The 23165-nt window shown below is 55.2% G+C and overlaps 2 protein-coding genes across 2 annotated transcripts; both read left to right on the forward strand.

Annotated features, from left to right (window-relative positions):
- Positions 1 to 4159: 4159 nt before the first annotated feature.
- CD68 (CD68 molecule) lies at positions 4160 to 10421 on the forward strand. Its single transcript, XM_087715037.1, has 6 exons — positions 4160 to 4190; positions 4300 to 4820; positions 6730 to 6849; positions 8491 to 8563; positions 9308 to 9475; positions 10097 to 10421. The coding sequence occupies exons 1-6, from the start codon at positions 4160 to 4162 to the stop codon at positions 10234 to 10236; spliced, it is 1053 nt and encodes a 350-aa protein (XP_087571163.1). The 3' UTR covers positions 10237 to 10421.
- Positions 10422 to 15593: 5172 nt separating this feature from the next.
- Positions 15594 to 20907, forward strand: MPDU1 (mannose-P-dolichol utilization defect 1). Its single transcript, XM_087715039.1, is given in 7 exon segments — positions 15594 to 15760; positions 16154 to 16219; positions 17335 to 17358; positions 17361 to 17466; positions 18856 to 18941; positions 20537 to 20655; positions 20788 to 20907. Coding segments are annotated over 7 exon segments (609 nt in total). The 5' UTR covers positions 15594 to 15672.
- Positions 20908 to 23165: the final 2258 nt, after the last annotated feature.

The raw sequence follows: 23165 nt of genomic DNA on the forward strand, positions 1-23165 counted from the left end.
TAAGACGAGACTGGAGAAAGATTTGCCTGAAATGGTCTCCTGCTTAAGCAGGGGATGGACTAGAAGACCTCCAAGGTCCCTTCCATTATCCTGTTTTCCTCCCTCCCTCCCTTCTCCATCAACGGAGGTTTTTAAGACGGGACTGGAGAAAGATTTGTCTGAAATGGTCTCCTGCTTAAGCAGGGGTTGGACTAGAAGACCTCCAAGGTCCCTTCCAACTCCGTTATTCGGTTGTTTTTAGGGCTGGCCCAGCTTCTCCAGATCCTAAAAAAAGGATTCCAAATAAGGCAATGTGAATTGGGGGCGGGGGACCCTTCTCCCCTTGTAAAGGGGTCCTTGGAGGTTTATCCTTCTGGGAGGGAAGGGGCTTCAAGGGGAGAAGACCCCCGTGGGAGTTTTGCTCAGGATGTGCCCTTTTTAAAAAAAAATAAGTTATTTTTTATTTTTTACAAACATAATGCATGGACAGTGTGGCACCTGAGTGAGTGTCATACATTTTAATACAAATAAATCAGTATTAATCATATTTAACAAGCTTATTTAATCCTTAGAATAATACACAGTTTTTTTATGAAGTTATAATCTCTCGCCATTTAGTCCTTCAATATTTCATGCAAAATATTTTTAAAAGAAGGATAAAGTTTATTCCTCAGTTATTTTTACTAGGTATATGTACTGACTTTACAGTGGTAGAGACTAACTTGGTTCTGCACCTAATAACGGCAGCAAGACTGTTGGTGGCACAATACTGAAGAAGGAAGACTTGCCTACAATCCAAGAATGGACATTGAAAGTTACAAACCTAGCCGAGATGGCTAAAATATCGGCATATCTTAAAGATCACTCAAATGAGAGATATAAACGAGACTGGAAAAAAATGGATTGACTATATACAAAATAAATACGGGACCAAGAAATTCCAGTTAGCCTATGCTTAAGATCAGAAATGATTTAAACTGTTTAAAGTTAGCTCAGCAAGAAGAAGCTAAGGTCAATGTAGAGATGTCATTAATTTCTTTATTTCTTTTTTCTCAATAGATTTTAGACTGGGTTAGTTAAAAATCCATACCGTGTACGGGTTCTGGGAAGTCGGGGGGGGGGGAGAAGGAGGAGGGGGGGTTGGGGGGAGGAGGGGGGGCACACACAAAAAATTGTACTTCAATGTCTTAATGATTGACGAATGATGAAATATTTGTGTTTTTTTTTTTAAAGAAATAAAGTAAAATATTTTTAAGAGAAATATTTCAGTGTTGCATTTCTAAGCCAGTCACCCTATTCTAAATGCCACGCCTTTCAATGCAAACAAAATATGATTAATCGTATTTACAACTTTTCGCCAGCTTAGATAATTCCAATAATAGTACAAAGAGGTGAATTATTATTTTTTTCCTGGACTTTTTTTCCTCTGAAGACGTTTTGCTTCTCATCCAGGAAGCTTCTTCGGCTCCGACGTGGATGGAGGGGAGAAGGGAAGGAGTTTATGGGAAGACCCCAAGGAGCATCGATGGCGCAGTGGTTAAATGCAGCACTGCAGGCTACTGCTAGATCAGCAGTTCAGCGGTTCAAATCTCACCGGCTCAGAGTTGACTCAGCCTTCCGTCCTTCCAAGGCGGGTAAAATGAGGACCCGGATTGTTGTTGGGGGCGATATGCTGACTCTGTAAACCGCTTAGAGAGGGCTGGAAGCCCTATGAAGCGGTATATAAGTCTACTGCTATTGCTTCCAATCAGAACTGAGGAAGCTTCTCGCGTGAGAAGCAAAATGTCTCCAAAGGGGGAAAAAAGAAATCAAAAGTCACCTGTTGGGACAGGTGTGTCCTTGGCCCGGCCCTCTGGTGGGGGGGGGGATTCTGGGAGTTGAAGTCCAGTCCTCTTTGAAGATTTGACAAGGGAAGCATCAAACGTGGCGACTTTTAACCCAGGCGGATTTTCGACTCCCAGAATTCCCTGCAGGGGTGGGGGGGGATTCTGGGAGTTGGAGTCCACGTGGCCGGAGTGGAGGAACACGGGTCTAGAACCGGCCTGTCTAGAAAAGGGGGTCTCCAACTTTAAGCCTCCCCGAATTCCCAAGGTTGGAGTTCCCTGGAGTAGAACCCACAACGGTTGGCACCTCCTTTTATCTGTGCCCAGTTAAATTGTGTTTAAGCCTCCGGAGGGGCCGAAGTCCAGGAGATACGACCGGCTGTTGCAAGGACGCAGCCTTGGTGGCAGGGGGAGGATCGGTTCCAAGGGTCATTCCCCAGGCTGAGAGCCCCCACCCCCACCATACACCCCCCCCAAAGGGGAGGGTAGCATGCCCGTCCTTCCCCAACATTCACCTTCCCTTTCTGAAAGCGAAAACTGCGTCACCTGTGATCGGACCCTCCGTTCATTTGCCCCACCTGAGAAGCCCAGACCACCTGAGGTGCGTAATTGGGGTGGGGGTGGGAGAGAGGTGGGCCAAGGGGGCAGAAAAGACCCCCTTCGTCTTCCTCCGGACAGATCAGTCCTCAATTTTACAACTGCAACCTTTTTGGTGGCTCGGCAAGACTCTCTACGCCTTTCCGTCGTTAAGCGAATCCCGGCGGTGGTTAAATCAGTCGCGTGGTTGCTGAGTGAAATCTGTAAGGGGATTTCCCCAGCCGTCGTAAATGTGAATCCGTCATCGGGCGTCTTGAGTGTAGATCCCACCACCACCGCAACGGCTGGAAGGGTGGGGAAAATGGTATTTTCCGGTCCCGTTGCAACTTCGGTCACTAAGCAGGCGGTTGTAAGTCGAGGACTACCCGGAAGATGCCAGTGAGGTTTCACCCCCCCCCCTAGTTTGGGCAAAGGAAACTAGCAAACTCGGATGGGGGGGACGACATTCGGGACTCCTGCCAACGCAGAAGCGGGCATAAGAAACTAACTTGGTTACTGCACGGGGGGGCGGGGGTACCTGCTGGGCGAGGGGGGGGGATTCCAATTCCCCCCCCTCTGCGGATGGGGTGGGGGCTCCCAGGGGCATTTGGGCATCTCAAGCCACCCTCCTTCCTCTCCCCCCCCCCAACACACACTGGGCTCTGCTCAAGAACGTAAGCTGTGCATGCATTTTGCCTTCATGGAGAAATTTCGTGCGTGGTGTGCGTTGTGTGTGTGACTCTTTGTGTGTGTGTGTGTGTGTGTGTGTGTGTGTGTGTGTGTGTGTGTGTGTGTGTGTACAAGGCCTGGCCCTCCACCTGCTATTTTTTTTGCAAAGCCACAATTCTCTCGGTCACATGCGAGTCAGGCCTCCTCCAAAAGAGGAACGGGAAAAATGCTGATGTGGGACTCCGAAACCCCCCCACGGGACTCCGATGACCTCGCTCCACGGCCCTCAATGCCCCCCCCCTCCCTGGACTCCGGCCCCTGTCTCCTCCCCCTCCGGGCGTCCTGGCACCCAGGAGTGGCAGCCTCTGCCCTTTGACCCTCCTCCCCTGCGCTGGCACCCTCCCCGCACCCCCGCGGGCAGGGAGACAGTGGGGAAGGGGCTTTTGGGGAGACACGGTGGGCAGAGACGAGCCACCGCTTGCCTGCCGTGGTGTTGAGTAATGGGGGCTGGACTAGAAGACCTCTAAGGCCCCTTCCAAGTCTCCCACACTGTTAAAAGTGAGCTGAGGGTAGCCCACCACTCACTTTGAGCCCACGGGAGGGGGAGGAAGCAGGGGGGGGAGATAGGAAACTGTGGCCAGGAGTGGATGCTGCCTTGTGTGCCAGGTGTCACAGCCGCGCATGAGACGCCACAACCCGAGCTGTGACTTCTGCTTCCTTGCAAGAGGGAACAGGGGAAGCAACACCCCCCCCCAGGCAATTCCCCCCCCCCCAAAACTGACTCAGGCTTTGTCAAAGCAGCCAGCCTCACTTCCTTCCCCTTCTCCGAACCCTCCAGGCGGGCAGGGAAGCGGTGGGGAGAGTCTCGTGAGCGTCAGCCCTGCGAGGAAGACCGTCGGAGGGAGCGATGAGGCCGGCCAAACTCTCGGTGGGGCCCGTCCTGTGCTGGCCGGCTGGTGGTGCCTGCTGGTGGCAGGTTGGTGGCTGGAAGAGGGGAAGGGGCTGCAGGCGGAGGGAGGCTGAGCTGGGACCCTGCAGGGGACACTCTGGGTGGAGGGACGGGGTCTCCCCATACCCCCAAATAGCTGAAGGGACCTGCCGTAGGAGGCACAATGCAGAGGGAATTGGGGAGGGGGCTTGAGGGTGAGCTTGGATGGGTGGAGGGGGGGGGGTTTAAGCCGCTCTGCACACGGATGCCCCCCTGTCCTGTCGCCCCACTGACTGACGGGTCCCTTGGTCTGCTCTCTCGCAGGTGAGCCCTCGGGGCAGAAGGAGCCCCCGCAATCGGGCGCTGAGAATTGGCCCCACGCCACCAAGTCAGCCCCGCTGGTGCCCTCGTTCACCAAAGCCCCCACCACCCCTCCCCAAAAGCACACCACGACCCACCACCACCACCGGCACACCACGACCACACGGCACACGACGACCACGCCCCCGGCCAACCACACGACCCACCGCCACAGCACCACACCTCTGCCCACCACCCACACCACTGCCCACCACACCTCTGCCCACCACACCACCTCTGCCCCCCACACCACCTCTGCCCACCAGAATCATACCAGCCCTCCCCACCCTGCCACCACCCACCTCCCCACCCTACCACCACCATCGGCCCACCACCATGCCACCACCACCGCCGGCCCACCGCCCACCCAGCCGCCGGCTGTGCCCATCGGGAATTACACCGTCAAGCAGGGCGCCAACATCTGCCTGCGGGCAGAGATGGGGCTCCAGATGCAGATCCGGTACGCAGACCGAGCCAAGCGGCAGGTGAGCACGGGGGCTTCCTGTGGGTCGGACTCGGGGGGTGGGGTGGTCGGGGGAAGGCTGGGGGGGGCTGGGAGACCAGATCCCGGGGGCTGGCACCGAAATCCACCATTTTTTTTCCCTGAGCAAGGCGATTTCCAGAACCGCCTTCCGCCGACTTCCTCTCCCTCGCTGGGTGTTGCAACTGCATTGCGAGCCTCGCTTTACGACCGTCCTCGGCTAGGTTGGCCCGGCCATGCAGCTGCATTGGCAGAGTGTGTGGGTGTGGGTGTTTGGCCCTTTGTATCTGCTGGGGGGCTCACGTCTGTCCTGGCAGAGTTAAGCAATCAGGATAGAGCTGGAAGGGACCTTGGAGGTCCTCTAGTCCAGCCCCCTGCTCAAGCAGGAGACCCTAGACCCCGTCAATCAATCAATCAATCAATCAGGATAGAGCGGGAAGGGACCTTGGAGGTCTTCTAGTCCAGCCCCCTGCTCAAGCAGGAGACCCTAGACCCCGTCAATCAATCAATCAATCAATCAGGGTAGAGCTGGAAGGGACCTTGGAGGTCCTCTAGTCCAGCCCCCTGCTCAAGCAGGAGACCCTAGACTACGTCAATCAATCAATCAATCAGGATAGAGCTGGAAGGGACCTTGGAGGTCTTCTAGTCCAGCCCCCTGCTCAAGCAGGAGACCCTAACCCTTTCCACACAAGTGACTGTCCAGTCTCTTCTAACGAACCTCCACTGATGGAGGACCTCTGGTGGCAAGGAGTCCCGCTGGTCAATTGTCCCCTTGGGAAATTTACTCCTGAATTCCACGTTGCTTCTCTCCATGCTTAGTTTCCATCCATTGCTTCTTGTCCTCTGAAGGCTTTGCAGAAGAGGTGGGAGCCCCCCCCCTCTTTTTGGCAGCCCCTCAAATGCTGGAATAATGCTTTCATGTCCGTCCGCCCCCCCCCCCCCGAAAAAATCCTTCTTTTCTCTACTGGCCGAAACCCAATTCCTGCCCCCCTCTTTGCCTGTTTGGCTGAGGAAGGGCGAGGGAGGGCAGGCGGGCACGGAGGGGGCACTGTGGGAGGGGGAGGGGGGAAGTGGAGCAGCCCCATTTCATTTGAGGGAAACGGAGGGTCTCCTAAGACGGAGTATGCCATCTCTCCTTCTTCCTTCTCTCCTTCTTCCTTCCTTCTCTCCTTCTTCCTTCCTTCTCTCCTTCCTTCCTTCTCTCCTTCTTCCTTCTCTCCTTTCTCTCCTTCCTTCTCTCCTTCTTCCTTCCTTCTCTCCTTCCTTCCTTCTCTCCTTCTTCCTTCTCTCCTTTCTCTCCTTCCTTCTCTCCTTCTTCTTTCCTTCTCTCCTTCCTTCCTTCTCTCCTTCTTCCTTCTCTCCTTCTTCCTTCCTTCTCTCCTTCTTCCTTCCTTCTCTCCTTCCTTCCTTCTCTCCTTCTTCCTTCTCTCCTTTCTCTCCTTCCTTCTCTCCTTCTTCTTTCCTTCTCTCCTTCCTTCCTTCTCTCCTTCCTTCTCTCCCTTCCTTCTCTCCTTCCTTCCTTCTCTCCTTCTTCTTTCCCTCCTTCCTTCCTTCCTTCTCCCCTCTTTTCTCTCCTTCTTCCTTCTCTCCTTCCTTCCTTCTCTCCGTCTTCCTTCTCTCCTTCCTTCCTTCTCTCCTTCCTTCCTTCTCTCCTTCCTTCCTTCTCTCCTTCCTTCCTTCTCCCTTCTCTCCTTCCTTCCTTCTCTCCTTCCTTCCTTCTCTCCTTCTACTTTCTCTCCTTCCTTCCTTCCTTCTCTCCTTCTTCCTCTCCTTCTTCCTTCTCTCCTTCTTCCTTCTCTCCTTCCTTCCTTCTCTCCTTCTTCCTTCTCTCCTTCTTCCTTCTCTCCTTCCTTCCTTCTCTCCTTCTTCCTTCTCTCCTTCTTCCTTCTCTCCTTCCTTCCTTCGTTCTCCAGGTCTGGGGAGCGTTTGCGGTGCAGCCCAAGGATACCAACTTCTCCGGGACGTGTTCCGAAAAGGCGGCCACCTTGAAACTACATTTCCCAGAGGGCTTCATTCTCTTCACTTTCGAAAAGGTGCAGGAGGGGTGGGTGGGGGGGAAGTGGGAAGGATGGGGTGGGGGGGGAGTGGCATTCATTTACACACACGCACCCACACAACACACACACACGCGAAGGTTGTGTCCACCCACCGAGGTGAAGGGGCCTTACCGAATGCAGAATTATAGGGCTGGGAAGGGACACTAGAGGTCTTCTAGTCCAACCCCCTGCTCAAGCAGGAGAATTACTGAATCCCAGAGTTGGAAGGGAAGGGTCCTCAAGAGGTCATCTAGTCCAACCCCCTGCTCAAGCAGGAAATCCTATACCAAAGTGTGGCTTGTTGTGGATTTTAACTCCCAGAATTCCCCAGCCAGCCGGTCTGGAGACCCCCCACCCCACCCCACCCTATAACACCATTCCAGACCAACGGCAGGATAAAGTCCCATCTTCAGGATTACTGGAAGTCCTCGACTTACGGCCGTTCGGGTTAGCAACCGTGCAACGTTACAACCTTGTTGAAAATTTGTTTTGGACTTCCACGCGGTCCTCGCATTTCACGACCGCCGTCGTGGTGTCCCTGCAGCCGCGTGTTCGTGGTTTGGGCTGGCATTTAGGATGGTTACATCACCGTCAGTGGGGAAGCCCGGACGGGAAAGTCTCAAATCGCAATCACAAGGTGCCTTGGTTAATGACTGCACCGGTTAACGACCAATTTGGCCATAAGCCGAGGACCGCCCACCATTGGGGGGCGAAGTTTATTAATGTTCAGTTTAACTTAATAAATAATAACTATGCGAGAAGAGGGTGAAGTGAACAGAGTTTATTTGTGTATTAATTTCACATTTTCTATCCTTCTGACGGGTTTATTTGAAGATATAATAATTGCATATTCCCAGAATGGCCGCCAGCCCCCCCTCTCCCCCATGACTCACTGGGCAGTTCCCGCCTTCTGGTCAGACTGGGGTGACTCACTGGTCCTGACTGGGAGTGCCTCTACGTCCACTCAGCTGCTCAGAGGCATCACATGCCGGAATAACTCATGTTTTTTTTCCCCTCAATTGAATTGAATTGAATTGACTTTATTTGTATGCCGCCCTTTTCCCTGAAAGGGACTCAAGCTTGGCAGCGTTCAGATGTGGGGACTACAAGTCCCAGATTCCCCAGCCGGGAAGCCTTCAACAACCATCTGAAAGCTGCTGAGTTGGAGAGAGGTCGCTCCAATTCTTAGGAGCGGGAAGACTAGATGGATTTGGGGGAGGGGGCAGACGGTAGCTCTGGTCTCTGCCATCCCCCACTTTCTAGGGCGGGGGTCTCCAACCTTGGCATCTTTAAGCCTTGGCGGACTTCAACTCCCAGAATTCCCCCAACCAGCTGTGCTCCGAGATCCCCCTTCCCATCCTATGATGCTATGTTCTACGTCGGGGGGGGTTTTCTCCGGGTTATTTTTCCACTTTGCTGAATTGAAGGTCTGTTACATCGAACGGTCTTCCCTCCGTCTACTAAGAAGGTTCCCCCAATCCCCAGAATTGGATAGTTATTCATTGTGTCCTCCGTGATGAATCAACCTCTGGGGAATTCTGGGAGTTGAAGTCCGCCAAGGCTTAAAGTTGCCAAGGTTGGAGACCCCGCGTTTTTTTTGGGGGGGAGAGAACAAATATTTTGTCCCTCTTTCTGCAGAACGAGACGGAAAAGGCCGCCTACCTGAGACAGGTGCAGGCCAATCTCACCTACCAGTTCCCCCAGGCGACAGGTGAGCAGAGGGGTGGGTGGGCCTGGGGGTGGCGGGTGGCATCCTCGGTGCCCCATGGCAGCATTGACGCGGAGTCTGTGATGCCCCACAGCTCAGAGAGATGGGGGAGGATTTTGTGTGTGTGGGGAGTAGGTTGCTTTGGTGAACTTTGGGGATGCACCCCAAATTAGGGCCACGCGAAGCCCCCACCTCAGCCTCCGTCTGAACTCACTCACACACACCCTTGACTTACGACACTTCGTTTAGTGACTGTTCGAAGTGACGTCACTGAAAAAAAGGGACTGAACGACCGTTTTTTCACGCTTACGAGTTTTCCCACCATCCCGCGATCAAAGTTCGGACGCTCTTGCAACCGAATCGTGTTTATGACGGTTGTGGTGTCCCCCTGGTGTGTGTGTGTGTGTGTGTGACGTGGTCCCCCTTTTGCGACCTTCGGACCATCACGGTTCAACGGGGGACACGAAGTTCGCTTAAAAACCGTGTGGCTCGCTTAACAGCTTCACTTAAGAACCGTGACCCGCTAAAATGGGGCAAAACTCACTTCCCCGCTGTCTTTTGGGCTCCCGTGGTGGTCGTAAGTCGAGGACTGCCTGGGCCAGCTTCTAGAGGGGCAGGGAAGAGCTGGATTTCTTTACTTTTGTCCAGCCCCCTGACCCTTGGGGTGGGATCTAAGGGGGATGTTTAGCGTGCCCACTGGCCAGGTGTCCAACCTGAGGCCACTTCCCCACGGCTTTGTCTCCGCAGAGAGGACCTTCAGCGCCAACAACGCCTCCCTCCGGGAGTTCGCGGCCCCCTTGGGCAAATCCTACCAGTGCCGCAACCGCAGCCTGGCCCTGAGTGAGAGCTTCCACCTGACGGCCCTGAGCGAGCGCATCCAGGCCTTCCAGCTGCGAGACGGGAAGTTCGGGGAAGGTAAGCCCTCGTCTCTCTGTCGGGCGGACAAGGATCCTCCCAGCTCATAAAATTGGGGGGCGGGGGTGTCTCCAAACTTTGAAGACAGGTGGACTTCAACTCCCAGAATTCCCCAGCCGGCAGAGGTGGATCAGAATTCAGCACGGAGGACATAAGAATAACGATCCATTATTATTATTTTTCGGGACCTTCTTAGTAGACGGAGGGAAGTCCGTTCGATGTAATATACCTTCAATTCAGCAAAGTGGAGAAACAAGCGTGGGAAACGGGGGGGATTCTGGGAGTGTGGAGACCCCCGACGTAGAACGTAGCATCATAGGATGGGAAGGGGGCCTTGGAGGTCTTCTAGTCCAACCCACTGCTCTCGGCTAACAGATTCGGGCCTTCTCCCCGCCCCCCCCCGTCCTTTCCCCGATTTTCGGGGCTCACAAGCGCCTGTCTGAAGATTCAAGAAGCCCCCCATCCATTCTTACCCCCTTCCCCTTTTTCCTCTGTGTCACCTGAGGCTTCCTCAACTGGGGGACCATCCAGCCCCCTCCCCCTTACCCGAAATCCCGTGGGGTTGGGGCAAAGGACCCTTTTTTTCTCCCTCGGCCTCAGTTTCTCCTTCTGCCCTTCCAGCCGAGGTGTGTCCCGAGCAGAAACGCTCCGTCGTCCTGCCCATCGTGCTGGGCGTGGTTCTCGGTCTCCTCGTCGTCATCGTCCTGGTGGCATTCGTGGTGGGACGCTGTCGTGCCCGGACAGGATACGAGTCCCTCTGAGAGCCCCTGGTGACACCCCCCCTCCACCTTCCGTCAGCTGCAGCTGGACCAGCCGACGGAGACCTGGATTCGAATCCTTTAACAAAAGCCACTGGCGGACAGAAATGACGGGAGAGAGAGAAAATGCCGGCCGCTAATTCCGCTACCATTTGAGGACTGCACTTTTAGGGGATTTTAGCCTTTTTTTAATAAAACGGTGTTGCTTATGGTGGGGGGGGGAGGGAGAGGCGGGATGTTAAATAAGCACAGAGAGCCATACAGGTAGTCCTCGACTTACAACCGTTCGCTTAGCGACCAAATGACAACAGCACTTAAAAAGGAAGCGATTTATAACTGGTTTTCCCCGTCACCGCATTCCCCGTGGTCGCGTGATCGGCGTCACGCGGTTGAAATTCAGACCCCGGTCGCCGACGGACTCATAATTACGACAGCGGCCGTGCCCCCGATTGTGACGCGGTCCCCCTTCTCGTAAGATCGTAAACATGAGGCGAAATTCGCTGAGCCGTCTCACTTAGCAATGGAGATTTTGAGAGACTGTGAGAAGGGGAGGCGAATAAATTGGATGATGATGTTCACCATGTTCGCGAGGGGGGCTGCCTGTCAGGCCTTTACTTAGACGCTTTCAAACTCGATGTAAAGCCGGTGCAGTTTACTCCAGAGCAAAGAGGAAGGAACTTGGTGGTTGGGAGGGAGGGAGAGTTTGCTTGGAATAAAACCTGCGTTTTCCCACTCTGTGCCTGGCAAATCAATTAATTAAAGAACTTGACGTGTCTTTTAATTTCCTGGCTTTCTTTTAATTTGGCGCTTTAATTTCATGCCTCTGGGGTGGGGGTCTCTTCTGCAACAGCCCCCCCCACTCTTTGAGCCCCTGGGAATCCCTCCCTACCTTTGCAAGAGACCCCCAGAATCACCTGTTTAAGGACCCCATAATCCCTTGCGGGGTGGAGTCTGGGTAAGTGAATGGAGCTAGCAGTGTGTTTTACTGGCCGGATGCTCCTCCCTGTCGCCATTGAGGAGTTTTGTTTCGACAGATATATATTGTCAGTGTGCCCAGAAAGAGAGAAATATCGGCCTCTAACTAGGATCAAATTCTCAGCCTCGTGATTGTGAGGCAAGAGCTGCACCTTGAGGCCACTGCACCACTCAAGAGACCCCACCCCACCCCCACAATCCTCCCACTGAAAGGGGGGCCGCTTTCACCCCAAATTCTTCTTCTTCTTCAGAAGGGAAATAAAAAATAGGTATTGAAAAAGAAACTGAAGGCCACAAATCATTTCCTGGGTGACTAATTGAGCCTCTGGCAAGGAAAAGTTTCATTCGGCTTTCACCCACCCAGAGATACTCCTTACAACGGTTCCATTTAGCGACCGAAGTGACAAACAGTGACTTGAGGATCGTTTCTCACACTTACGACCGTTGCAACATCCCCGTGATCAAAATTCAAGACACGTGGCCACTGACCCATATTTATGACGAGTCCCGGGGGTGGTGGTCATGTGACCCCCCCCTTTTCGCGACCCATTCCTGGCTCCTAGGTCCCTCTTCGCCTGGGGGGGGAGCCAAGCTCAACCTGATGGATTTCAGCCTGCAATGAAATCCTGCTCAGTTCGGCCTCACAACTGGACGTTAACGGCCAGCCTGCTTCGGCCCCCTGTTGAGGTCCAGAAAGAGGGAGGGGAGTCCAAAAGGGTCATCAGAGGTCACCAGCAGGAAGCAATACAGGTGGTCCTTGAATCGCTTAGTGACCGAAGTTACGACACAATTGGGGGAAAAGGGACGTTTTCCCACACTGTTGAAGCTTGCAAATTCAGGGGATCGGCTTGGAAACTGACTTGTATTTATGACCGTCGCGGAGTCCCCGGGGGGGAGAGGAGGACACCTTCTGACAAGCAGAGTCAAAGGCAGGGAGCCAGATTCCCTTAACGACCACATCCCTTGGCAGTGATTCGTTTAACGACCACAGCAGGAAACGCGGCAAAAACGGGGGTGAAATTGATTTAACTGTTTTTTAACAACCAAAAGGTTGGGTTCGGTTGTGGTCGTTAAGTGGAGGATTAACCCGTATTAACGACCGCCATCCAGCATTTCCACTGCTTAAGCAAGCCAGCTATTAAGTGGTGTCCCTTTCTCCAGTGCTGTCGGAAGTTCGAAACGGTCACTGAATGAGGACTGGAGGGACTCGGGGCCTGCTGTTATTCCGTTTCCTTTTAGTGGTGAAGGTGCTTGCGAGAGCCTCAGTCGAGTTCCCGTTTTCTGCTCTCTGGCTGTGGAGAGTCAGATGTGCCTGGAGTGCTTCCACTTTGGCAACCACACTCAGGGCGGGCGTGTCCCTCCCTCCGTCCGTGCATCCGTGTGCGAGGAGAGATAGCAGCAAAGATGAGACACGTCCTGAGCAAAACTCCTGACGTTTTATTGTGAAGGGACGTTAGCCTCCGCCCCAGCCCCCTCCTGGGAAACGTTGAAAAAAGGCAGAATATTATATTTCCCTGGCTCAGAAACGGAGAAAAACATGTTTCCTAGGCAGAGAACAGGCTCACTCTTAATTGCCCTTTGTCCATGGTCTACTCTACATAACAAAGACCTCCCCGCTTCAGTGATGGGATTAAGGCATGATAAGGTATTATTAGCCCTCGGCCCATCTCACCCGCAGGGCACCTGGGAAGAAGCAATGCTCAACTTGGGCCTCAAACAGAACCTCCAAAGTCAGCTAAGACACACACACACACACACACACACAGAGACACGCCCCCGGGAGTCTGACAACCAATCGGAATTCATTCCTTACACAGGAACAGGAAACAGAGAGGTGGGGCCGAACAGAGAGTATTAAAAAAAAACTCAGGAACACTCAGCAAGCCCCCTTTTCTCTTCCCTGGTGCCCTGTGGTGAGATGGGTAGAAATGGCTGCTACAATCATGCCTTACTCCCATCGCCCTGGAGCTGAAAGGGGGAGATCTTTGTTACGTAGAGTAGACCTTTTGATGGCCCGTTGGCAAAGGTGGGGGCTGTTGAGTCTCTTCCCTACCTAACCAGCCCCAATCAACATTGCCCTACTCAGAATTCCAGGCCCATTATCGAGAGTTGGAAGGGACCGGGGAGGTCATCTAGTCCAACCCTCGCTCAAGGAGCAGATTCAGCAAACGGGGCCACTTGTGGGCTTCAACTCCCACAATTCCCCAGCCAGCTCTTGTGACCGCCGGAGTCCAAGAGTCTGGAGAAATGGCTGCCCAGCCTCTTCTTCAAAAACGATGGGAGGAAGGAACGACTTCTGGTGGCAAGCGGTTCCCCTGGTTAATTGTTTCCACAGTCAGGAAATTCCTCCTGAATTCCAGGTGGCTCCTCTCCTTGATTAGTTTCCGTCCGTTGCTTCTCTTCCTGCCTTCGGGGGTCTTTGGAGAATACTTCGCTTAGTGGCCATTACAACGGCAGCGGAAAAAGCAACTTGTGACCATTTTTCACGCTTACGACCGCTGCGGCATCCCCACGGACACGTGATCAAAATTCTTGATACTTGGGAAGCGACTCATACGTACGACAGTTGCAGTCTCCCCTTTTGTGACCTTCTGCCAAGCAAGGCTCATGGGGAAGCAACATGCCTGTCACTCAATTAACAACTGAAGTAAGCCATGTGGCAAGAATGGTCGTAAAGCGAGGCTAAAATTCACTTAACAAACGTCTCGCTTACCAAACAGAAACGTTGGTCTCAATTGTGGCCGTAAGTCAAGGATTACTTGTAATAGGATGCTGCTGACCCCCATCTTCCTCTTCTGCCTCTCCCTGCGACCCCTCCCTCCCCTTTAGCCTCCCCCCCACCTCTCTGCCCCCCCAGAGCCCCCTCAGCCCCTCAAGGCCGAGGCCAGGGCATCCCGGATCTCCAGTGCTTCGCCATCCTCTTCCTCCTCCCCTTCCTCCCCCGGCTGCTCCTCCCGCGGCGCCTCCGGGTCCTCCATCCAGCAGGCCTGGAAGGCGTCTCCGCGGGCCTCGCAGATGTTGTGCAGGGTGCAGCAGGCCGCGATGAGGGTGGGCAAGAAGGAGACGTCGGTGTCGTTGCGCTTGGTCAAGCAGCGCCAGCGTCCGCGCAGGCGCCCGAAGGCCACCGCCAGCACCGTCCGGGCAGCGTCGGCGTACTCGTTGAAGCGTTGCTGCGAGGGACTCAGAGCCGCTGCCCTGTAGGGTCGCATCAGCCAAGGCAGGAAAGGGTACGAGCAGCCGCCCAGCAGATACACGGGCACCTGCACCCCACGGATGTGTCGGGAGCCCTCGGGAAACAGTTCGCCCTCCTGGGCGCGCTGGTAGAGCTCGGAGGCGCACAGCACTTGGGTGTCCGTCACCCGTCCGGGGCACCCAACGTTGATATCCCAGAAGCAGCCGCGGGAGTCGACGGCAGCCTGGACCACCACCGAGTGCCATCCGCGGCGGTTGTAGTAGCCGGCGGCGTTTTCGTTGGGGGCGCGGATGGGCACGTGGAGGGAGCCCAGCACCCCGGCCAATTGAGGCAGGGGGAACCCGTTGCCGGCCGCCACCTGGGCCGGGTCAGGCGGGCGGACGTAGAGCGGGGTGAGGATGCCCACCACGGCTTCGCAGACGTCACGCAGGATCTTGCAGACGGTGGAGCGGGAGACGCCGAAGAGCTGCTCCACCGCCCGGTATTCGGTGCAGGCGCCCAGGCGCCAGAGAGTCATGGCCAGGCGGACGTCGGCCGGGATGGCCCGGCGCATGTTGGTGTCCCGGCGTTGGATGGCGTTGCGCAGGTGGGCGCAAAGGTAGTCAAAGGTGCCGGGCGACACGCGGAAGTTCTCGCCCCACTCCCAGGCGCTGAAGGCCTTGACGCGCACGATCTCCCAGAAGGCCGAGCTGCGGAATTTGCTCCACAGGCGCCGTTCCCGCAGCAGGCGGGGCAGGGCGCTCCCGCTACGCCGACCGCCAACGCCCCGGGGACTCGGGCCGTGCTCTCGGGCCAGCAGGCGGCAGAGCCACAGCAGGGCGAAGCGTTGGCGGGAGCGTGCCTGGGCCCGTCGGTGGCGCGCTGCCCGTCGATGGCGGTCCGCCTCGCAGAGACGACGGCCCCGCTGCAGCCGCAGGGCGTGGAGCAGGCAGAGGGCCACGGTGCCACGGCTAAGTGCGGGCAGCAGCCGGTGGTCCTGGTCCCCGTGGCCTGAGGCGGCCGTGGGACAAGATGGCTCCTGTGGAATGGCGGCCATTTTGCCCCCTCGAGCACGTGGGGAGGCCGCGCGCATGCGCGGCGGACCAGCGGGGGAACTAAAGAGCTCTCGCGCAGGCGCCTCAACCCAGTCGCTGAAATGCGCATGCGCTAGAGGACGGCGGCTTGGCGGGCCACCGCCTCCGCCGCGCACGCGCAGACGGGGCCGGCTCCCGTCCGGCGTCCTGGGAGCGGAAGTCTGGGCCGCATGAAGCCCCGCCTCCTCCCTCCCCGACATGGCGGCGTTGAAGGTCGCCCTGGTGCCCTACATTCTCCCCGAGCACTGCTACGATGAGCTGGTCGTCAACCTCAACCTCCTGCACGGTGAGCCGGGCCCGCCCACCGTAGGGGGAGGTGGGGGTGGGGGTTGCGCGGGGAGCCGTCGCCGTGGCAACAGGGTTACGTGGGCGGAAGTGCCTGCCGTCCGTCGGCGGCCATCTTGGAGGAGGGCGGCAGCGAGGTTTTCCCACGGGCGCCATGTTGGGAGGTGGGCGGAAGGAGCCCGCTGCCCTTTGAATGGCTTGAAGATCGGGGGGCGGAATGGGGGGTCCATGGGGGGGGAGGAGGAAGGTCGTCGCCCCCTCCCACCGCAGGGCTTTGACAGGCAGCAGCCGCGGTGGGAGCCTCCCAGGGACCCCTGCCCCTGGCCCTGGGGGCCTCCCGGGTGGTCGTGGGGGCGCTGGTGGGACCCCTCCTCTCTTCTTCCTTCCCCCGCAGTGCCCTGCCTGAAGGTCTTCCTCAGCAAAGCCCTCGGATTCGGCGTGGTGGCCGGTTCCCTCGTGGGTAAGAGACCCCCCCATAAGCCCCTCCCCCACCATCCCCATAAGCCCTCCCACCACAATCCCCATAAGCCCCTCCCCCACAATCCCCCATAAGCCCCTCCCCCACAATCCCCCCATAAGCCCCTCCCACCACAATCCCCCATAAGCCCCTCCCCCCACAATCCCCCATAAGCCCCTCCCACCACAATCCCCCATAAGCCCCTCCCCCACAATCCCCCCATAAGCCCCTCCCACCACAATCCCCATAAGCCCCTCCCCCCACAATCCCCATAAGCCCCCCACAATCCCCCATAAGCCCCTCCCCCACAATCCCCCATGAGCCCCTCCCACCACAATCCCCCATAAGCCCCTCCCCACAATCCCCCCATAAACCCCTCCCCCACAATCCCCCCATAAGTCCCTCCCCCACAATCCCCCATAAGCCCCTCACCCACAATCCCCCATAAGCCCCTCCCACCACAATCCCCCCATAAGCCCCCCCTCCACAATCCCCCATAAGCCCCTCCCCACACAATCCCCCATAAGCCCCTCCCACCACAATCCCCCATAAGCCCCTCCCACCACAATCCCCCCATAAGCCCCCCACAATCCCCCATCAGACCCTCCCCCACAATCCCCCATAAGCCTCTCCCCCCCACAATCCCCCCCATAAGCCCCTCGCCCCACAGAGAGGGGCTGGCATGGCAGGGGGCAGAGAAGCCTCGGTGGCTCTATCAGGGCCAAGGGGGGAAAAAGGGACCCCTCTCCACTTTGGGCTCATGCCACCCTCTGCCCCCCCACCCCCAGCCCCTCCCTCTCCCCCCCCTAATCTGCCTGCCCCCCCCCCAAATTCCCAGTCCTTCTGCCTGATCACCCACCCATGCCAGCCCCAGAGGGCATCAGCGGCCCCATTTCTCCCAGAAAAAAAAGCCTCTGCCCCCCCCACCCCCTGGAAGCCGTGGGGGGTGGCCCTTCCCTTCCCTTGGGTCCCCTGGGGTGGGGGGCAGAGCAGAAGAATCCCTCCTGCCTAGGGAGCTGGATGCTTTGGGGGGCTCATGCAACCCTCCGGGTGCCCTTTTGGCCGAAGGTCTTTCACCCCCCACCCTTCCCTCTAACCCCCCCCCCCACTTTCCGCAGTGAAGATGCCCCAGATCCTGAAGATCCTGGGGCCAAGAGCGCAGAGGGCCTGAGCTTCCACGCCATCCTGCTGGAGCTGGTGGCCATCAGTGGCACCATGGCCTACAGCATCGCCCACAGCTTCCCTTTCAGGTAGAGGGGCTTTGGGTGGGGGGCGCGGGGGGGGAGAGGGTGGGAGCTCCCCGTAGAGTTGGGACTTGCTCTTCCTCGGCCCTTTGGGTGGCCAAGAGGGGCCGCAAGGACAGGATCTCAGGTTGGGAAGGGACCCTGGAGGTCCTCTAGTCCAGTGTTTCCCAACCTTGGCCACTTGAAGATGTCCGGACTTCAACTCCCAGAATTCCCCAGCCAGCGAATGCTGGCTGGGGAATTCTGGGAGCTGAAGTCCGGACATCTTCAAGTTGACAAGGTTGAGAAACACTGTCCTAACCACTGCTGGGGAATTCTGGGAGTTGAAGTCCGGATATCTTCAAGTGGCCAAGGTTGGGAAACACTGTCCTAACCACTGCTGGGGAATTCTGGGAGTTGAAGTCCGGACATCTTCAAGTGGACAAGGTTGAGAAACACTGTCCTAACCACTGCTGGGGAATTCTGGGAGTTGAAGTCCGGATATCTTCAAGTGGACAAGGTTGAGAAACACTGTCCTAACCACTGCTGGGGAATTCTGGGAGTTGAAGTCCGGACATCTTCAAGTGGACAAGGTTGAGAAACACTGTCCTAACCACTGCTGGGGAATTCTGGGAGTTGAAGTCCGGACATCTTCAAGTTGACAAGGTTGAGAACACTGTCCTAACCACTGCTGGGGAATTCTGGGAGTTGAAGTCCGGACATCTTCAAGTGGCCAAGGTTGGGAAACACTGCGCTACTCCATCCCCTCCAATGGCTGCCCAGCATGGAACCAGCAGAAATCTTAATGTCGTTTGGCTAGAACACCCCTGGGCCACAGCCCCTCGCTGGGCTGCTGGGACATGTAGTTCAACAAGAATGGAGGGAACGTGGCGTTTTGAGTATTAGTCTATACAGTTTGGTCTACTGGTTCAGGTCCTGGCCTAGAAACCAGGGCACAGGGAGTTCTAGTCCTGTCTTAGGCATGCAAGCCGACTGGGCGATTTTAGGCCAATCACTAGGAGACTTGGAGTTCTAGTCCCGTCTTAGGCATGCAAGCCGACTGGGCGACTTCAGGCCAATCACTAGGAGACTGGGAGTTCTAGTACTGTCTTAGGCATGCAAGCCGACTGGGCGATTTGGGGCCAATCACCAGGAGACTGGGAGTTCTAGTCCCGTCTTAGGCATGAAAGCCAGCTGGGTTTCTTTGGGCCGATCACCAGGAGACGGTGAGTTCTAGTCCCCCCTTAGCCATGAAAGCTTGAAAAGGGAAGGAGCTCCAGGCTACCCTGAGTGGGTGGGTGGGTCTGGGCACGCAGGGGGCTCCCTTCCAGCCCAGTGCTGCCAGCCTGCCCCTCCCCTTGGCAAGAGCGCCGACCCCCCCCCCCCTCTGCCCTCTTTTCTGCCCCTCCTGCGCAGCGCCTGGGGAGAGGCCCTCTTCGTCATGATGCAGACGGTGTCCATCGGCTTCATGGTGCAGCATTTCGGGGGCCACACCAAGCGGGGTAAGTAGGGGGGGAGGGAAGTGGGGTTGGGCTGGGGGGTGGGGGAAAGCTGGTGCATTTGCAGAGAGGCCCAACGACAGCCCTGCAGGGCGGCCCAAGCCGGAAGGGCTTTCTATTTTGGAAGAGTTTCGAACAATTTTTATGGTTTTTCTGCTCCAAATATTTAGAATATTTAAAACATGGGCAGTTTTCAGAGGGGTGGGGGTGGGGGGGACTCCAACTCCCAGAATTCCCCAGCCAGCTGGCTGGGGAATTCTGGGAGTTGGAGTCCCCCACCCCACCCCCCACCCCTCTGAAAGTTGGCCTCAGTTGGAGACGCACTAATCCTGTTTGCGTTTTCTAACATTCGCAAAAGGCGTTGAGGATATTGACTTAATTTTATGTTCATGGAGATTCTCCGTCTTTTCGGGGTTCATGGTTGTCCGAAACGATGCTTGTATTTTTTTTCCTTGTCAAAAAGCAACTGGGCTTTCTTTTTCTTCTTTCTTCTTCTTCTTCTTTCTTTCTTTCTTTTCTTTCTTTCTTTCTTCTTTCTTTCTTTCTTTCTTTCTTTCTTCTTCTTTCTTTCTTCTTTTCTTTCTTTCTTTCTTTCTTCCTTCCTTCCTTCCTTCCTTCCTTCCTTCCTTCTTTCTTTCTTTCTTTCTTTCTTCTTCTTTCTTCCTTTTCCTTTCTTTCTTTCTTCCTTCCTTCCTTCCTTCCTTCCTTTCTTTCTTCTTCCTCCCTCCCTCCCTCCTTCTTTCTTTCTTCCTTCCTTCCTTCCCTCCTTCTTTCCTCTTTTTTTTCTTTCTTTCTTTCTTTCTTTCTTTCTTCTTTCTTCCCTTCTTCCTTCTTTCCTTCCTTCCTTCCTTCTTCTTCCTTCTTCCGTTCTTTCTTCTTTCTTTCTTTCTTCTTTCTTTCCTTCTTTCCTTCCTTCCTTCCTTCTTTCTTTCTTTCTTTCTTTCTTTCTTCCTTCCTTCTTTCTTTCTTTCTTTCTTTCTTTTTTCTTTCTTTCTTTCTTTCTTCCTCCCTCCCTCCCTCTTTCCTTCCTTCTTCCTTCTTTCTTTCTCTTTCTTCTTTTTCTTTCTTTCTTTCTTCCTTCCTTCTTTCCTTTCTTTCTTTCTTTCTTTCTTCTTTCCCTTCCTTCCTTCCTTCCTTCCTTCCTTCTTCTCCTTCTTTCCTTCCTTCCTTCCTTCCTTCCTTCCTTCCTTCCTTCCTTCCTTCCTTCCTTCCTTCCTTCCTTCCTTCCTTCCTTCCTTCCTTCCTTTCCTTCCTTCCTTCCTTCCTTCCTTCTTTCTTTCTTTCTTTCTTTCTTTCTTTCTTTCTTTCTTTCTTTCTTTCTTTCCCCTTTGAAGAGGTTTCGCTTCTCATCCAGAGAAGCTTCTCCAGTTCTCGGCCCTTCCGTTCTGCAGCACGGAGGCAGCTTCTTGGACGAGAAGCGAAACCTCTTCAGGGGGGGGGAAAAAAACCCAGTGGGATGCTTAGGAAAAACGCTCTGGCCTCCCACCATCTCCTGCCACGGGGGTCCGAACAAGAGGCCTGCATGGGTGAGGGTAGGGGGGGGCAGGGAATGAGTGTGGGGGGGCTCTAAGCATCAAGTCTCCACCCTCTCTGCGCAGGCCTGGCCTTCCTCTTCACCTACTTCGCCCTCCTGTCCTTCCTGCTCTCTCCGGTTACGCCGCCGGCGGTCGTGACTACGCTTCAGGTGTCCAACATGCCCACTGCCACCACAAGCAGGGTAAGTGGGGCCACCCCCACCCCCCAGATCAGAGGGGGGAGAGGGGCTTTCCGTGAAACGGCGATAGTGGTGTGGCCTCTGACGTCGGCCAGCCGGCTCTGGCATCTGACGAGACTTCCTCTCCCCCAACAGCTCCTACAAGCAGCCACCAACTACCGTAACGGCCACACGGGGCAGCTCTCGGCCATCACGACCTTCCTGCTCTTCGCGGGATCCTTGGCACGGATCTTCACGTCCATCCAGGAAGGCTGAGGCACCTAAATCGAGGGAGGACTCATTGGCACCCAGCCAGTCCCGGAGAACCGGCAGCGGGAATTTTGAGTAGTTCGGAGAACCGGCAAATAGGCTGGCCACGCCCATGTAGGTGTGAAAAACGGTCATCGGTCACTTTTTTTCCAAGCGCCGTAGCTTAGAAGAGTTGCTAAGCGAACGGTTGTAAGTGGGGGACGGTCTGTAAATACCTCAAAGGCTGAGAGTGAGCCTGGGAACAAGAAGGCATCCTTTGAGATTCCCTGGTCCTCGGTTAACGACTGTCCAGCCAGCATCCCTGACTCTGTATGCCGACTCTGCAAAGCGCATAGAGAGGGCAGTAAAAGCCCTGCGAAGCGGGATATAAGTCTAAGGGCTCTTCCTTGAGAAGGGAAGAGGAAGGAAGGAAGGAAGGAAGGAAGGAAGGAAGGAAGGAAGGAAAAGATGGTAAGAGGAAGGAAGAAAGGATGGTAAGAGGAAGGAAGGAAAGAAGGAAAGGATGGTAAGAGGAAGGAAGGAAGGAAGGAAGGAAGGAAGGAAGGAAGGAAAAGATGGTAAGAGGATGGAAGGAAGGAAGGAAGGAAGGAAGGATAGGAAGGAAGGAAGGAAAGAAAAGGATGGTAAGAGGAAGGAAGGAAAGAAGGAAAGGATGGTAAGAGGATGGAAGGAAGGAAGGAAGGAAGGAAAGGATAGGAAGAAGGAAGGAAAGGATGGTAAGAGGAAGGATGGAAGGAAGGAAGGAAGGAAGGAAGGATAGTAAGAGGAAGAAGAAAAGATGGTAAGAGGAAGGATGGAAGGAAGGAAGGAAGGAAAGAAAAGATGGTAAGAGGAAGGAGGAAGGAAGGAAGGAAGGAAGAAAGAAAGGAAAGGATGGTAAGAGGAAGGAAGGAAAGAAGGAAAGGATAGTAGAGGAAGGAAGGAAGGAAGGAAGGAAGGAAGGAAGGAAGGAAGGAAGGAAGGAAGGAAGGAAGGAAGGAAGGAAGGAAAAAAATGGTAAGAGGAAGGATGGAAGGAAGGAAGGGAAGGTAGGAAGGAAAGGATGGTAAGAGGAAGGATGGAAGGAAGGAAGAAAAGAAAGGAAGGATGGTAAGAGGAAGGAAGGAAGGAAGGAAAGGATAGAAGAGGAAGGAAGGAAGGAAGGAAGGAAGGAAAGGAAGAAGGAAGGAAGGAAGAAAAAATGGTAAAGAGGAAGGATGGAAGGAAGGAAGGAAGGAAGGAAGGAAAGGATGGTAAGAGGAAGGAAGGAAAGGATGGTAAGAGGAAGGATGGAAGGAAGGAAGGAAGGAAGGAAGGAAGGAAGGAAGGAAGGAAGAAGGAAAGGATGGTAAGAGGAAGGAAGGAAGGAAGGAAGGAAGGAAGGAAGGAAGGAAGGAAGAAGGAAGGAAGGAGGTGGGAAGGAAGCTGTAGTGGTTAGAATGCAGGACTGCAGGCTGACTCTGCCAACTGCCAGGAGTCGATCCTGACGTTCAAGGTTGCTCAGCTCCCTCCTCCTGAGTGGTGGGTAAGAGGAGGACCCAGATTGTTGGGGGGGGGGGGGCAAAAGGCGGACTCTGTGAACCGCTGAGAGAGGGCTGTAAAAGCCCTATAAAGCGGGATATAAGTCTTAAGGGCCTTCCTATCCCAGCCAGGGAGCTTAAAGGAGGCAGAGGGCTCAGGGGAGCGAAAGGCTGCCGGCTGCCTTTTGTCAACCAGGGGACTTTCAGACAGGTGGACTTCAACTCCCAGAATCCCCCAGGCTGCAGTGGGGGACCCTAAGGTGCTTTCCCAAAAAGCAAGAGGGCGGCCGGAGGGGGTGGGGGGAAGCAACCTTTGAGATACCCGTGACCTGTGTGGTTGAGAATCCCCGTAGATACCTGGCTGGGACCCCTGGACTTCAACTCCCAGAATCCCCCTGGTTCTCAACCGTGGCAGCTTTGAAGGTGGGGGGAGCAGCTCTCCAGAATTCCCCAAGTCAGCGGGTTTGAAAGTGCCCGAGTTGACCAAGAGTGGGGCGCTAGGGGATTCTGGGAGTTGGAGTCTTAAAAGTTGCCAGGGTTGAGCAATGCGGGGGCTACGGTGTCCCGATCTCGGCCTCCCCCAAAAAGCAGGGGGCAGATTCCTGGCCCCCACAAAACCCCCTTTTATCTAACGACTGCGGATTCCTCTCCTTCCCCTCCAGCCAAGGCCTGGCAAACAGTCTTTCAAAGGAGTCTTTATGACCACCGACCTTATCTGTCTTGGAAAGCTGCCATGTCCATATTTCCCCAAGGAGGCGCTGTGGC

This window comes from Thamnophis sirtalis, unplaced genomic scaffold (assembly GCF_051295495.1).
Source record: "Thamnophis sirtalis isolate CommonGarterSnake01/CBP01778 unplaced genomic scaffold, rThaSir2_p1.2 scaffold_4, whole genome shotgun sequence".
In the NCBI taxonomy this organism is placed as follows: Eukaryota; Metazoa; Chordata; class Lepidosauria; order Squamata; family Natricidae; genus Thamnophis; species Thamnophis sirtalis.

Bases quoted from the DNA above. Each gene is read 5' to 3' on its own strand.
- CD68 (XM_087715037.1), top strand. From the start codon at position 4,160: ATGCAGAGGGAATTGGGGAGGGGGCTTGAGG. The intron at 4,191-4,299 runs GTGAGCTTGGAT...GCTCTCTCGCAG, and splicing joins ATTGGGGAGGGGGCTTGAGG to GTGAGCCCTCGGGGCAGAAG. The intron at 8,564-9,307 runs GTGAGCAGAGGG...TTGTCTCCGCAG, and splicing joins CCAGTTCCCCCAGGCGACAG to AGAGGACCTTCAGCGCCAAC.